This window comes from Cyprinus carpio, chromosome B16 (assembly GCF_018340385.1).
Source record: "Cyprinus carpio isolate SPL01 chromosome B16, ASM1834038v1, whole genome shotgun sequence".
Lineage (NCBI taxonomy): Eukaryota > Metazoa > Chordata > Actinopteri > Cypriniformes > Cyprinidae > Cyprinus > Cyprinus carpio.
In genome coordinates this window covers 9505625-9521796 of record NC_056612.1, presented here as the reverse complement: position 1 = coordinate 9521796, position 16172 = coordinate 9505625, and the positions used below count along the sequence as shown (strand labels likewise).

The 16172-nt window shown below is 39.4% G+C and overlaps 2 protein-coding genes across 3 annotated transcripts in view; one reads left to right on the top strand and one right to left on the bottom strand.

Moving 5' to 3' along the window:
• The first annotated feature begins 770 nt into the window (after window positions 1-770).
• LOC109104684 (zinc finger protein 574-like) lies at window positions 771-9068 on the top strand. Of its 2 annotated transcripts, none has more exons than XM_019117971.2 (8): window positions 771-1254; window positions 2396-2672; window positions 2760-2920; window positions 4048-4155; window positions 4498-5282; window positions 5380-5506; window positions 6374-7957; window positions 8145-9068. In XM_019117971.2, exons 2-8 carry the CDS (start codon window positions 2417-2419, stop codon window positions 8304-8306), a joined length of 3183 nt encoding a protein of 1060 aa, XP_018973516.2. In that variant the 5' UTR covers window positions 771-1254; window positions 2396-2416; the 3' UTR covers window positions 8307-9068. The 2 variants fall into 2 exon arrangements, with proteins under 2 accessions (XP_018973516.2, XP_042596510.1); XM_042740576.1 differs by lacking the exon at window positions 771-1254 and adding an exon at window positions 1322-1345.
• A 353-nt stretch (window positions 9069-9421) lies between these two features.
• LOC109104680 (protein capicua homolog) overlaps window positions 9422-16172 on the bottom strand; it is a 47670-nt gene continuing 40919 nt past the window's right edge. Inside the window, exons 18-21 of the mRNA XM_042740575.1 lie at window positions 15820-15971; window positions 15563-15697; window positions 15345-15470; window positions 9422-11292 (exon numbers count right to left, since the gene is read on the bottom strand). Coding sequence (XP_042596509.1) covers window positions 11003-11292; window positions 15345-15470; window positions 15563-15697; window positions 15820-15971 — 703 coding nt within the window. The 3' untranslated portion in view covers window positions 9422-11002. The remainder of the gene's footprint in view (window positions 11293-15344; window positions 15471-15562; window positions 15698-15819; window positions 15972-16172) is intronic.

Sequence of the window (16172 nt, the reverse complement as noted above, 5' to 3'; positions counted from 1 at the left end):
CCTAAGAATTACTAGCTTTTCATTCTTTTTTCATGCCAAGGACTCAAAAAAAAAAAAAAAAAAAAAAAAAATTCCAAAATCTTTTTTTGTCTTACCAATAAATAAATAATTAAATAAATAAATAAATAATAATAATAATAATAAAACACTATGGACGTCAATGGAATAAAATACTCAGAATCAGAATCAGAATAAGCTTTATTGCCAGGTATGTTTACACATACGAGGAATTTGTTTTCGTGACAGAAGCTTCCGCAGAGCAACAGAATGACAATGACAGAACAAAAAACTGATAAGAATAAAAAATAGAACAAATAAGTAAGGAATAACAATATACAAAAATGAACCGAATTTCCAAAAAGAAAGCAGAATGTTTGAAAATCCATGCATTACATAACCTAATGGCATAACACACTATAATACAGTAGTACAGTAAAAACTCAATATATAAATATCTAACTGATTACTTTGACTTCAGATGAAATTTTACAAAAATGTTTACATTGACAAATTGTCCATTTACATAGAAGTCAAATTGTTTCCCCCTTGAGTTCAGGAGTGGTCTGAAATGTTTTAATTGTAGTGTCTATTATTTGAGAAACTAATCATATACATTTCATGAAATGAACAATTAATAATAAATACTTAATAATAAACACATAGTGTGTTTTGAGATGTTTTATTATTAATGAATGAATTGGTGATTTAGGACCTTTCCATCAGCAGATGTGACCTCGCATTCACATACGGTAACATCCAAAAATGCTTCAATCATTAGACTGTCCATCACAAGAGCTAGCGTTAGACAGACAGTCTTTCTATCCAATCAGCGCCTTGCACAAGCCACACGCGCACCTCCACGAGGCGGGGCAGCATGCACAGAGCAAGGAACAGAGGCCAGACAAACGGTACATTTCCACATCCACGATTCTCTTTACGTTAAAATATTTAACAAACAGTGCGTGGCACTGAATAATACTGGTTCGTTGCGGTGAGAAACTCATTGTGAACACCGGAACGCTGCCGCGGGGCCGACAAGCGCTGCACGAGGGATCGCCCAGCTGCAGCGCGCGAGGCGAGGCTCGGAAAGACTGGGGAAAGAAGGCCTCCCTTCAGCGCTCTTAGACCTGCGGGGAAAAGTGAAGAGCGCCGCCTGACGACCGCCGTACAGCGGGGTGGCTCGCTCAGGAGACAGCGGTGCGCTCCAGAAGCTCTGGCAAAATCTGAAGAGCGCCACCAACTGCTCGCCACAAGGTAAACCACTCGCCTGAAACCCGCTAAATGCTAGTGTTTGTTAGTACCTATTCCGCCACGACTAGTGCCAGAAGTTTTACATGTTTTTCAGGTGTATTATCAAACGGTTTGCTTTTAACGCATGCATCTGCTTTCTGATTTATTGATGAAGAGAAGTTATTGAACTGCCTACTCATATGTTGTGCACGGATTTCATATTAAAATCCATAATGTGCATAAATATATTTCATGCATAGGCCTAAGTAACCTGATTTAATAAATGTTGTCATAGACATCTGATAATTTACAAAATGTTTTTACAAAAAGTAGGGACACAGCCTTGAAACCTTATAAAAGAGATAAAAATGAATAGAAATATCCATATAGTATATGTGTATGTGTGTGTGTGTGAAATATTTTTGACTCCAAGGCCCCCTTTGTAGAAGACAGTATTTAGACCGATTTAGACTCAACTACTGTATTATGTGTAATAATCAGGGGTGTTGCACAAGATCCCGGGCCCTATGCATAGGCAGTCCTGATGGGCCCCCATGCCAGGTAAAATAAAATATATTCCAGACTTTTCAAGGGCCCTCTCTTCCTTTGGGGCCCTGGTAATCAGTACTGGTTTTACCCCCAGTCTGACGCCCCTGGTAATACTCTAAAAATTATTTTCAACTATTTTAAGTGTCTTTTAGCAGTTTAATTAGGATTATGTTAATATAACTAACTTGTACGTTTGCTGAGGCCCTGTGATTGAGAACCTCTGATCTAACTGGTCTTTGGTGGTTTTATGGGTATTTCAAATTAATTAATTAATCAACAGAAATTTTTAATTTGTGTAGTGATAATCTGAAATTTTAAATATTTTAGAAATGAAATGAAGGGTGAAAAATTGTGGGACATATCATCCCATGTCTAAATGATCATATAAATCATGTTCATTATATCTATATAATTAGTGACCCGTGGAAATCTAATCCTGAATGATTGGTTATGAAATTTAATATGAAAGTGCAAACCCAGACAGTTTGTCTGGGAGTCTTCTGGCGTATTTGTATTGCTTAAGTTTTTTAGGATTCGTATCGAGCACAAGAATGCATACTGAACCCAGTGACTGTGACTCATAACCCAAACACTGCAGTCTTTGCATCTTTAACAGGTTTAGCACTGTGCAGTTACCATGAGTGAGCAGGAATATGTGGAGCATCAGTACATGTGCAGTGAGTGCCAGCAGCTCTTTAATACGCTGGAGGAGGTGCTGGTGCACCAACAGATCCACACCGGAGCAGAGGGGGACGAGGTCGAGGTCCTGCCGAGCCTTGAGGACTGTGACACTGGGGAGAGCCAGTATCAGTGCCTGGAGTGTGGAGCCATCCTGAGGAACCCAGATGAACTGCTGCTGCATCAAGAGCTGCACATGAGAGAGGCAGGCCAGGGTGAGTGCTGTGTTTAATGTGTGTGCTGCTGTACTGTATGTTTAGTTGAAAGTGCATGTAATCAGCACATGAATGCTTTATTTTCAGAGTTATGCGAGGTCACAGAGGTGGATGCTGTCGATGCAGAAGTGCCAATCCAGTATCAGTGTTTAGAATGTCTGGCTCTCTTTGACACACCTGAGCTGTGGTTTGCTCACAGACAGACACACAACAGAAGCAGCACCCACAGCAGCTTGAGCAATGACACAGTGAGTACACACACACACACACACACACACACACACACAAATAAACGAGGCTGGGTATCCATGCTGATTCTGATTTGCTCTCAATTTGTTTTGATTAGATTTCAATTCATTTGGGAGTGGCAATGTTCATTTATGTAGGGAAGAAAATCTCTTTCAGCTAATGAGCCTTCTGACTTGGTATATTGTAAAAATGTTTATTTTTAAAAAATTGACAACAGAGTCCAGACTATGCAGTTCTGTGGATGCGAGATAAAGAAAACTTTAGTTCAGCTGAATTTTTTAATGTTTTTTTTTTAAATGTTATTTATATTAAAACTACTTTTATAACTATATATACATTTATTATAAAACAATAAACTCTCATGAAAAAGTATTGAAAAGCTTTAAATGTTTTAATATAGCTTAGGTATAAATCAAATAATTTAATGTACATTACTGTTCCGATGTCTGGGGTGGTAATGTTTTTCAAAAGACTTTTATATACACCAAGGATGCATTGATATAAAAATACAGTAAAAAAAAGTAATTCTGTAAAACATTACAATGTAAAATAAGTAAAAATGTAGTTTTTTTTTCCTGTGTTGGCAAAGCTAAATTTTCAGCATCATTACTCCAGTTATCAGTGTCACATGATCCTTCAAAAATCATTCTAATATGCTGATTTGCTGCTCTGGTAACTTATTATCATTGTTGATAAAATTAGCAATTTAATGTGAAACCGTGATAATTTTTTTTCAGGATTCTTTGATTAATATTTGAAATAGATTTTTTTTTGTGTGTGTGTGTAACAATGTAAAAGTCTATGCTATCACTTTTGATTACATTAAATGTATCCTTGCTGAATATTAATATAATTAAAAAATTGTATTTATCCCAAACTTATAAACACTAGTATAGATAAATTAACAAAACAAAAATTTTAATATCAGCTAATTACGTAATGTTGTCTGATAGAAGAATGTGTATCTATTTAAACATTAATAGTTAATATCATTAAAAATGTCTACACTGTTATTGCCACAATGTCAGGTTCTTAAGGTGCTCAACAAAACTCTTGCACATGCTGTGGAGTAAAATATTAATCTTTTGATCTTTTTAGAAATTTCTTATATAACTTTGTGTTTCAGGAATATGTTCTTCAGGCTGATGGTTCAGTCACTCCGCTTCAGTTGCTCAACGTTCAAAATCTAGTTCTGGATGAACAGAAGGCAGGCCAGATCTTGACCTTAGCCCAGGTCTGTGTACATACATACATACAGCTATACACACAAAACAAATAAGTTTTTTTAAAGGGGGTTTGTTTTACACCATGATCTAATTAGGAGTGATGCGATACAATCTATTTTTGATTTCTCTCTCTGTCACAGTGGGTAGTCCTGCCCACTCATTGGTCTAAAATCCTCTGAAAACTGTTGTTGGCAATGGATCTAGTTAAAACATGGTGTTAGGATCAGGTTTCTTCCATCTTATTAATTCAGGAGTTTCAATGTGACAATGTCCTGGCCTATTTCCACATTGTTGGAGGTTGTCACACATTCCGTATTTCCAAACTTACTTTCGTTGCCTTTATTTTTCAGGCTCTTCGAGAGCAAGAAAGCCCATCTAAAACTTCAGCCCCTCCCAGAACTATGCTAGTACCAGCCAACGCTTCCCTGCCTGGCTCCACCTCTGCGATGCTCCGCCTACAGTTCTGCTCCGCCCAAGCGATCGCTGATGGTTCTGCTTCAGCTACTCTCCGCAAAGCTAAACTCCTCGCCCCTCTCTTACCTGCCGATTCTATTCGGCTGGACAATGTGACCACTTTTAATCTCCTCCCTTCCTCTGGTCAGGTGAACACGTTAAAGAAGGAAAATGAGGAGATTTTAATAATCCATCCTTATGAGTGTTCTGAGTGTAATCTGCTGTTTAGCACACCAGAGGATTTCCTTCAACACCAGGGGGAGCACTTCTTAGGCCAGGACAAAGAGAGTGGGGACACTGGGCTGATGGTGGGCTATGAAGACAGTTCTGGGGCTAAGGAAGATGAAGGAAGAAGCGATGGATCCGAAGAGGGTGGCAAAGTTGGCAAAAGTATTGCTGGGAGGCGTACATACACTGCCCGCTCAGCTGGTTTGGGTATAACGCCGCCACCCAGCAATCTTCGGTGTGAGGACTGCAAAAGAACATTCACCTCTGCCAATCGGCTTGTGGCGCACCTTCGAGTGCATGAACAAGGAACACATGAGTGCCCAGAGTGTGATAAAGTGTTTAAGAAGTTGGTGTCCCTTCAGACTCACATGCGCACACACTCTGGTGAGGCACGTTTTCTGTGTGTGGACTGTGGACATGGTTTTACCACAGAAATGACTCTCATGATACACAGGTAATAAATACAAACTGTATAGTCAAACATCAAAACTTGCTCGTGATTTGGGTTCTCTGTAACAAAACTAATTTTTCTTTCGCTTTTCCCGCTTTAGGAAATCTCATACATCTGAGCCACTGCACAAATGCCCATTTTGTGCTAAAACTTTCACCAACATGACAAAATTCTTGTACCATCGTCGCACTCACAGAGTACACGAGCCGACCACACCAGTCTCTCAGGTAATAGTTGACTTAATAAAGGAAATTAGCTATGCACAACATCAGTATCATATTGGTTATCAGCTGATATATGAGATTACATTTATTGTTAAATGTATTCGCATTGGTCAGTATTGGATATATGTTTGCTGATATTTAATTGTTTATGCTCATTTCCCCTATAATTACATTTAGACTCCTTTGCCCTAATCAAAATTAAATTTGATTTTTAAAAATGTTAAGGATGCACCGATTTTGGCTGATTTTCATGTTTTGGCTGATAATCAGTAAATGCCTCATATTAAAAAATTTACACTATATTGTATATAATGTAAATAAAAATAAAACCTTAAATGATGCAAGGGAATTTAGGCATAATAATGTACACAGTGAAAAACAGACATTCACTTCACATTCATTTTTAACAGTGTTAAATAATTTAAAAGTTAATTTTAATGTTAAAATAGAGAAAGTGGTAATGTACAAATAAATATTCAGTATTGGTGATGCATATACAATATTTAAAAAGTAAAAATTCATAAATTTAAAAAAAATCTGTAATATCTGCCAATAACCGATAATGTACAGATATATTGTTCATCCGTAAAAAGCACCAATAACTTAATAGAACTGAATTATTATAATTGAATTCTTACATTTTTGCACTGATTTCAGTCTTCTCATTTTCCATGCAATTTGAAAAATCTCAAATTAAAGAAAAATGTGCACTGTTAGTGCTATTGTTAATTTTATTCACAGACTGCAGAACCTATTAATTACGCAAAGGCCTATTTGTATACTTTTTCCTTAAAAAGGGAATTGAATGTGATTGTTTTAACTAAGAAAAAGATTAATTGTGAGATTAATTCAACCATCTCCGCTTTGCAGTTTGTACTGGCCCAGCAGTCACCTCTCTCTATCATCCAAAGAGCAAGAGAACGAGAGGCTGCTTGGAGGAAAGAAAGACATGCGGTGACAATTCCTTCTGTGAAAGATGACGAAAAAGAATCCAGTGACACAGGTCCTGTGCTCACTGAAGGTATTGCAGTGGTTTCCCAGTCTCCAGAGCCAACAGAAAATGGGCTTCATGCTGAACCCTCAAACACAGAACAAACCCAAAATGGAGGGAAAACACTGACAATCGACCCCAACCATTCAACAACTGCCAGTGTAGACGGAGGAGGAGAGGAAGCAATTAAACACGGGACTCCTGCTGCTCAGGAAGAACCAAAGTTCCCTTGCTCTATTTGTAAAAAAAGATTCTCCTCACAGGTCCGTCTGTTGCGTCATCGCCGAACGACTCATACCACTGAAAGGCGCTTTAAATGCAACATCTGCGGGAAACCGTTCAAGAAGCAGATCCATCTGCGAAACCACCTGCGCACGCACACGGGCGAGCGGCCGTTCCAGTGCAGCGTGTGTGGAAAGACCTTTTCCTCTCTTGCAAATCTTTCCCGTCATGGACTCACACACACAGGAGTCCGTCCGTATCGGTGTGACATATGCCACAAGGCCTTCAGCCAATCGTCAAATCTTCGTCAACATCGTCAGCATCTTCACAGCAATGTGACGCCCTCACCCTGTCCAGACTGCTCCGCTACCTTTATCCGTCCTGCTAAGCTTGTAGCTCATCGTTTTCTTCACCACCCAGGGTCACCAGCACCTTACTCCTGCCCGCACTGTTCCGAGGGGTTCTTGCGCAAGCGTCAACGAGACCTTCATTGCCTGGAGGAGCATCCCAACTTGATGCAGCAACACAGTATCTCCCAGGACTCCCAGGTTAGCAGTCAACAGGGCTCGATGGATAATACAGAGCAACTAAGCACTCCTTCGATGGCGAAACCTAATCTGGATTGCACTATTTGTGGCAAGCGGTTAAACTCTCCTGCAAATCTCCGCCTGCACCATCTAAGTCACGGACTTGGGCCTGGCCGGCCTCGAGGCTCAAGCTCCGCCACTGGCAAGTATCATCCCTGTCCGGTCTGTGGAAAACTCTTTGGTTCAGCCTCAAGCGTTACACTACACCAGAGAGTACACACCGGTGAGCGTCCGTATCCTTGCGCGATCTGTGGAAAACGGTTTCGCCAGAATACACACCTGCGGGAGCACCTTCGCACACATTCGGGCGAGCGTCCGTTCCGGTGTGAGTTCTGCGATAAGGGCTTCGTGCAGAGCATGCATCTGGCAGAACACCGGCGTACACACACGGGTGAGCGGCCGCATGTTTGCGGTGAATGTGGAAAGACCTTCAAGACGGTTTCGAACCTTAGGAACCATCGGAAGACCCACAATCGCACCCAGAAGCAACAAGAATCAGAACATAGCACAGAAGCAGTGGCTGCAGATTCTGAAACAGCAACTGTTGCTGTTGTGGAAGCTTCTGAGATGGACCTGGTACCAGCCTTCTGCCAACAAGAGGTGCAGCTTGGACAACCCCAAGTCATTCAGATACAAACATCCAACCTGACACAGGTAGGGAACTGTAACTTTTGTGTGTTAGAACTGGTAATCGATTTCCAAAAAGAACAGATTTCAAGGCGTTTGGAATTGAAAATCTATCACAACGGCTGGAAAAATGTGAATTGGGGTCTTTGCTAGTTTTGCATATTTTTTTTTTTTTCTGCACACAATAATGGTTTATATTTTCTCAATGTTTCAGACTCAGGGAACTCCCACTATCATGTATAATGAGCTTGGAGAGACTATAGCCATCATTGAGACGAGTGGAGACCTGGCAGAGGCCATCGAGCTGTACCACACAGCACTGGAGAGTGGCATCAACATGGAGGCCATCACTGTGGACAACCTGCAGTTAATCTGAGAGAAGTGAAGAACAGTGCAGCACTCCCGTGGCCATCATCTTGGTGATTTGAAGATTGTGATTAAAAGAAGAGCACAAGTGGTCAAAACAAGTGCAGAGAGAAAAAAAAACAGGGAAAGCAGAGATTGAGAAAGTGTTTCATATTCAAGACATCGTAGTCATTTCCATTGATTGTGTGAACAAACGTACCTCAAATAGCCACTCTAGTCCATCCTTTTAGATATTTTGCAGCCTTATTTTCAATTTTTAAACACATTTTTTCAAAATAATTTCGGCCAACAATCTCAAAAGAGGGCTGATTTTAGAGATGCAACTGAAAGGCTCAAATCTGTGATAGGATGGCTCCTGTTTTTGGACAAGAAATGGACAGTCTGTCTTACTGATGACACACTGCATGACACTCATTCTGACATTTGGACAAAGCCAGATGGAGGGTATGAAGGCACAGATTACAAAAGTAAAGAATTACACCCAGTAGAGCAGGTTGATAACACAGGATGGTGTGTAATGATTCCTGGTTAATGTTCGGATCTGCAGTTCTTGGAAGGAAGTTTAAGGGCAATCACCTGAAGAACAAAACAACAGGGCAGAGGAAGTTCAAAACAAGTGCTCATCATGGACCGATATTATGCACCATCACTGTAGTGGACAATGAATTCCCATGTATTCCCATCTCTCGGTCTGTGCACAGAATGTGTTTAGCATTTTTAATGTTATGATGCTTATTTGGAGAAGTGTTGCAAATAAACTTAAACAGTTTGTCTCCCTTGTAATTTCTTTGAGGAAGTGGTGTTACAACAGCAATACCCAGCAATCATGATGTCACCTTAAAAGGATAGGTTATTAAAAAAATAATTGTAATTTCTTCGCCTTCCCATGAAGAAGTTTTAAACAGTTGTTGCGCTCTGAAAAAAATTAAAATGCACATCTATGATGTCACCCAATCAATGTCCAATGAAGACTTATTTCCTCAATCTTTTTACTTATAACGAAGAGTCTGTTTCATTGAACATCTATTTATTTGTTTACTGAGAGATACAGTTTAAAATTTAAAGCTTATGGGTGTAAAGTCTTTCTTGGGTATGTAAATCAGCAAAACAAGGTAACTCAATAAGAACAGTTTATAACCATATTTCTTTATTTACCCTTTTGTTATACAATTTCTTGTTACTGGCTTTGTTTCTTCCAACAATGATTTTGTTGATGCTCTTTATTGTGAAGCTTGAGTCTTTGGACTCTTATTGTATTTATGTACAACAAAGACCAGTGCTGCAAGAGAAGATCATCCGTGGCCTCCCAGTCCCACCTCATAGCCTTAAAGTGATTGAGAAATAAGATAAAGTGACAGGAGGAGGAATGAGAAAGGGGAGGAATGTAAGTGGCAATCAAAATAAAAACATGTACAACTACCAGAAAGATGTTTGGAGTGTCTCACAATAAAAGCTTACGTAATTGCTTCCTGTTAAGAAATAAAACATTGTGAATATCAAGATAAAGAGTGTAAGAGAAAAATGTTTTTAAAAACAAGGTAGTGGAAGTGCCTCTGGGAGCAAGGGAAGAGGGCGAACTCATCCCTCCGTTTCAGCTAAAGAAAGAGTATATTAATAAGAATACAGTATATATATATATATCGGTTATAAGGATCAGATCCACAAGTACAACAAAGCATTAATAAGAACAGTAATAATGAGATTTTATAACAGAAAGACCTGTATCATTAGGTGTTGAAAAATCAAGTTTCTCCTCTAAAAAGTTAATAAAATTCTTATAGTAAATTCTTAAGAATATATTCCCAACATTCTCTTTGCTCCGTGCTTCACCAGCTCATGAAAAGTTGAATAAAAAAGGCAGGGAAAGAAATGCTTAAATATGTGGAATTTCTCAATATATGGAAAAACATAAATCAATGGCAATAATGTGCCTGTTGACTTCCCTTCCATGACCTTTTTCCTTCATGGCTAGCCAATCAGAGGCTTTGGAATGACTCCAGTTTGATTGACAACCACTAAAGCCAATCATAGGATGAAAGGTTTACGAATGGCAACGCAGAGTCTCTCGCCGAAAGTTTTCAGTGCCTTAACAAAGCTCTTTGTGAAAAGTCTTCTAAAAATTAAAACACCACAGAAGAAAAAAATGAAAGTCCAACAAGTCTTCATTATCACTTAAACTCAGCCAGTGGAGGCCCGCCTCACAATGACTGGCAGTAACCCACAAACCAATAAAAAAACACCTGTGGCCAAGCTACTGCTAATCAGGCCGTACGAACACTACTCAGTCTGAAAAGGGATGGGGTTGCCCTCGCACGTCCCGCCTTTCTAGAGGCGTCAGCAACACTGTGACTTCACTGGCGTACAGGACAGGCCCACAGTCCTCTAATTTCAAAGTCCAAAGGAAGCCTAATGACTAAGATGATGTAAATTAGAGAGTGTATATTCAAGAGTGTGTGTTTATGTAGGCAAGTGTCTTAATGTAAAGTTTTCATAATTAAACATCACATAAAATACTGAGAAGTTTCAAAACCCCAAAGTGTTTTGAGGCATCTCCCCTCATCTGCTCCATATACATACAAATTTTGCTCTTGCTTTTTCTCTCTAAGTCCTTCGGAGATGGTCATAGAAGAGACAAGACAACAAATGTAGATCATGCAGATGTTGAGGGGAAATGTGGTCTTCAAGCCATCCATTTTCCTGTCAACCTCATCTGCTGGTGTCCTGTGAATCGACAGCGCTTCTGGGCTCCTCCGAGCTGTTCTGCTCACCCTCCCGCTCTGCCTCTTTTTCCTGAGGCTCTGCCCCTATTGCTACGTCACTGGCCCCCACCGCTCCAGAAGGTCCCGGTAATGAGGAAACATCTAAAATGCCAGCCGATTCTGACGGAGCTGCCGTTTGCATGATCTTTTGCCGGACCTCACGGATCTTGAGCTGTAAACACACCTTAGTGGGGAAGATATCAGCGTATCGCGCCTGGAACGCAGCAGTAGCTTGAGCTATTGATCGAGAGAGGGGTGAAAGGGGGAGAGAAAGAGAATATTAGATGAAAGAAAATTCTGAAAGGATTTTAATCTAATGCAGGGGTATTTGGCCTTCATAATCTCAGATGTTCCTCTCGGCCAATTTAAAGGGATAGTTCACCCAAAAAACGAAAATTCTGTCATTAATTACTCATTCTCAAGTCGTTCCAAACCCGTAAGACCTTTGTTCATCTTCGGAAGACAAATTAAGATATTTTTAAAGAATTCAAAGAGCTCTCTGACCCTCCCATAGACAGCAAGGATGCTTACACGATCAAGGCTCAGAAATGTAGCAAGGAGATCGTTAAAATAATTGTGACATCAGTGGTTCAACCATAATTTTACAAAGCTATGAGAATAATTTGTTTACGTTGTTTACAGTTTGATCTGAACGTAAACAATGTATCCACATACATACGTTGCACACATTGTTTATGTATGTGTTAATAATAATTATAATAATTCCTTACATTTATATAGTGCTTTTCTGGGCACACAAAGTGTTTACATAGAAGGGGGGAATCTCCTCAACCACCACCAGTGTGCAGCATCCATCTGGATGATGCGACGGTGGCCATATTGCGCCAGAACGCCCATCACACACCAGTTTATTGAGAGAGGAGACAGAGTGATGAAGTCAATCAGCAGATATGGGGACGGTTAGGAGGCCATGATGGTCAGAGGCCAATGTGTGAATTTGGCCTGGATGCCAGGGTTAAGGCCCCGATATACTTCAAACGAAATCGAAGAACGAACTGAAATGACATCATTGCGAACAAAATCAGGCAACGAAGATCGAAGTTTGTTTTGAGTTTGTTTTGGCAGTTTGAAACAACTCACCAAATCCAACTTTTTGGGGGAGTTCGTTTTGGCTCCAAAACACCTTTGAGCTACCATTGGGTGTGTTCTGGAACTCCGCCTTCTTTGACGTGCAATTTTTTTTCCCCCAGTTTGTTTCTCATTTCATGGAGGTCAGACAGGAGAACACATCTCTGCGACTATCTTGTGGGCTGTGCACAGTCCAATCTTGAATGTTTCAGCCACATTTTGTTGCGCGGCCCCACAAGCTAGTACTCGGAATATCGAGGCCAGTTTCTAGATAGTGAAAATCGTTGTCCTGTGCGTTTTTGCATGTTTCACATATGGCGATATTCAAGAGATCTTCAAACCGAGCAGTGCACATTCTGAAGTATGAAAAATGCATTTCTTTATCTGTGCTCCGCATTTGCTGAGTAAAAAAGGCAAACTTGCCATCATTCTTTCTGTTTTCGTTAAGTGGATTAACATACCATCTACGTTGCTTGTTCTTTTTCTTTGCCACTGAATTAGTGTTGGTCCGATATACAATGCCATCATCCATCGCCGATGGCTGATAGACATCATGATGTTGCACCGGCATTGTGACCCCCCCCCCACCCTTTTTGAATGCACGATCGCTTTTTAGTTTCACTATCACTTACGGGATTCACAATCGCACATACTCTGTTTATACTATGGAGCGGCAGTACTTACTACACATTTCACAAGATGATATGTTTGTTAGTGGTACTGAGGATCTGCAAATCATTCAGCATCGTCTTCAGTCATCTCTCCTTACACCGTATCTACACCGGACGTGACCGTTGTCGTGTGGCATTGCACCACATCAGCTAAAGACTGTCTACACTGGACGCGACAAAGCGACCGTTGAAAATCATTTGAAATTTGTGTCATCACGTCATAAATAGAACGCGGCAGCAGTTTACTGTCATGGATTTGTTGTGTCGCGCTGCGCCGCATCCAGTGTAGACAGCATCACTGATTATAATGAGTTCTATTGACTGATCTATAATGAATCACTATTATAGATCAGTAGTTCTAAAGTATTTTGTTGCGTCGGGCCGCTTGCATCCGGTGTTGACATGGTGTTAGGAATCATTAGTTGTTTTCCCTTATAAGGATTCATGCTTCGGCACACCCCCTAACTCCACCAACCATTGTAGACATCGTCCGATGGCAAATTTGTAGACATCGCCCAACCCAACATTGAATAGATCAATGCAACTGCCAGATGTTTACGAAACTATTCTTCTCTCACAGCCGCAATCATTGTTGTGTTTAGGGGGTACACACGGGCGGCATGACACGTTTTCAACTCCACCTCCAGTAGCACGGGGGTGTCAGAATGTTTGACAAAAGTATACCGTCGCTTAGCCGAACTTCTTTTTGCCCTCAAACGAAGAACAAAAAAGAACTTTGAAGTATTTCTGGGCCTTTACACTCCTACCTCAATAGGGGTGTACCCCTACTGATACTCTCCAAAATGGCGCCAGGGTGAAACGGAGGATGAAGAATTGTTGAATAAAGTCATTATTTTTGTTTTCTTTGTGCATAAAAATTATTCTTGTAGCTTCGTAAAATTACGGTTGAACCACTGATGTCACATGGATTATTTTAACGATCTCCTTGCTATGTTTCTGAGCCTTGATCGTGTAAGGATCCTTTCTGTCTATGGGAGGGTCAGAGAACTCTCAGAATGCATCCAAAATATTTTAATTTGTTTTCCGAAAAAGAACGAAGGTCTTACAGGTTTGGAACGACATGAGGGTGAGTAATTAATGACAGAATTTTCATTTTTGGGTGAACTATCCCTTTAAAGTGGAAGTGAAGCAGTCAGTTAAGTTAACATTATTTAGTAAAGTGATTTCCACTTTGATTAAAAAATATATAACAAATGTGATTAATGTAATGTTTTAAAGAAAAAAGGATGTTTTGTTATAGCTTTTGGAGCAAGGGCGCCGCCATCTTGCAGTACCATAACAAAACATCTCTTTTTCTTTAAAATGGTTACATTAATCATGTTTGTTGTATATTTTTTTTTTTAAATGGAAGTTGTTTTCCTTAATAATGCAAACTTAACTGACTGCTTCATTTCCACTTTAAGGACCAGCCTCAAAAATCAGAACAAGTCCTGACTTCAATTTTGTTCTCTTTCTCACACAAATCCATTGAAAGGCTTCAGAAGTGTGAATGTTTTACGATGCATTGATGGTCCTTTTTGAAGCTTCAGTCAATTTTTTTATTTTTTTTTTGTAACTGCATGAAAAAGGGTGACCAGAATTTCTCCATTTTTGTTCAATAGACATGCTAGGAATGTGATAGTGAAAAAAAATGATGTTTATATTTAATTCCTTTAATATTGCGAACTATGTATAATACAATCACAATATAAATTTACTATAAATGTGGACATGCTTTCCACGTGTGTTAGACCATGAGAATGAATCTAAACTTGTTTTTTTCACAATTAAACTCCCAAGAAAACCATTGTATTTTCCCCTAAATTCTGTTCAATTTTGCTACTTATTTTTATTTTGATTTATTATAATTTATCAATCAAAAATGGTGTCTAATAAAATGTAACAACAATTTAATCAATCTTTTAAAATGTAATCAAATGAAAATCTAACAATTAATTTACAACAAAAAATTTAAATTAAATTAATAAATTGGACATGGACTAAAATATCTTGGATGTATGATATTCCTTAAAAATAATTATTATATTATTATTATTTAGTAATTTATTAGTAATACATAGTAATATATTAAAAATATAGCAAAATAAGATAAACTAAACTTATTTTGTCAGTTTGCCATGAAGGTCTTTGAATTTCAGTGTGTATTTGATGGTAGTGACTCAGAGCTACTAGATAAGGTTGTTTCTTTTGATCATAAATTAAAAAAAAAAAAGTTATAGTTTATAATAGCTAGATTGAGAAATACATCTGAAACATTCATATTATAGATTTCTTTTTTTTTTTTTTTTACTATAATATATATTTTATATTTATATTGTAAGATTCCATTAGTCTTGTATCTCTCCAAGGACCCCCGGTTGAAATCCATAGGTCGAATGAATAGTGTTATGTCAATAGCATCCATTTTGGTTAAGATTTGTGCTGCGATTGGTTTGTTCTTCACTTTACTTCTGTGCTGTCTGTAAGCTGTGTGGGTGGTACAGTACTTTATAAAAGTGTGTGCGTTACCTGAGGGGAAGAAGCCATGCTCCTGGAATAGCTGCATGACAAGAGCTCTCCTCTGATCAAGAGTTCTCCTGAGAGAGGAGTAGGGCACCTTTTCAAACTCCAGCTCCCCCAGAATATCCTCTCCATCTGTACCAGATAGAGAGAGAATTATAATGTAGTTGAATCAGGATAATACAGGCTGCAGAATGATGATGGTTTTGTGGGTGGTGAAGTATTACCTGGCCTATCAAAGGTGAAAATGTCCCCCTCACACTTTGCAGCGCTTTTAGGTGTGTTTGGCTCTGAACTGCAGCTAGATCTGCGGCGGCTTTTCCTTTTTGGAGAGATGGGATCTTCTGTGGATGAATCCAGGTCTGTGGAAAGGGGGATTGAGGGCTAGTTGATTTGTGATTTGATAGGCATGAACAAATTAACTGACACAGCTATAGTTAGATTTCCCACTGAGTTGTTAGAGAGTTCTGAATGCTACTCTCACCGGTGGAGTTTTTCCTCTTCCTGCGGTAGCTGCCCAGTATGGCTCGTGGGGAGGTGGCCAGACTCTGCAGGGTTGGAGAGGGTAGAACCTCCTCTGGACGGAATTCTGGCAGCTCTGCAAAACGCTCCTCAAAGTACACTTCTGACAGGACCCTGCACACATCACCAATCACAAGATTTTGACTACTCTATACATAGAGTGGGGTCCAAAATCTGAAATCACATTTTTGCTTTGAACACTGGAAATAAATAGGAATGCAATTGGTAACACTTTATTTTAAGGTCCAATTCTCACAATTAACTAGTTGCTTATTAGCATGCATGTTACTAGCATATTGGCATATTGGTTTATAC

What these genes read in the sequence shown, in the direction of transcription:
- LOC109104684 (XM_019117971.2), top strand. Translation starts at nt 2,417, where the DNA reads ATGAGTGAGCAGGAATATGTGGAGCATCAGTACATGTGCAGTGAGTGC. An exon ending in CATGAGAGAGGCAGGCCAGG is followed by an intron (nt 2,673 to 2,759) that starts GTGAGTGCTGTG and finishes CTTTATTTTCAG; the next exon opens with AGTTATGCGAGGTCACAGAG. An exon ending in GCAGCTTGAGCAATGACACA is followed by an intron (nt 2,921 to 4,047) that starts GTGAGTACACAC and finishes TTTGTGTTTCAG; the next exon opens with GAATATGTTCTTCAGGCTGA.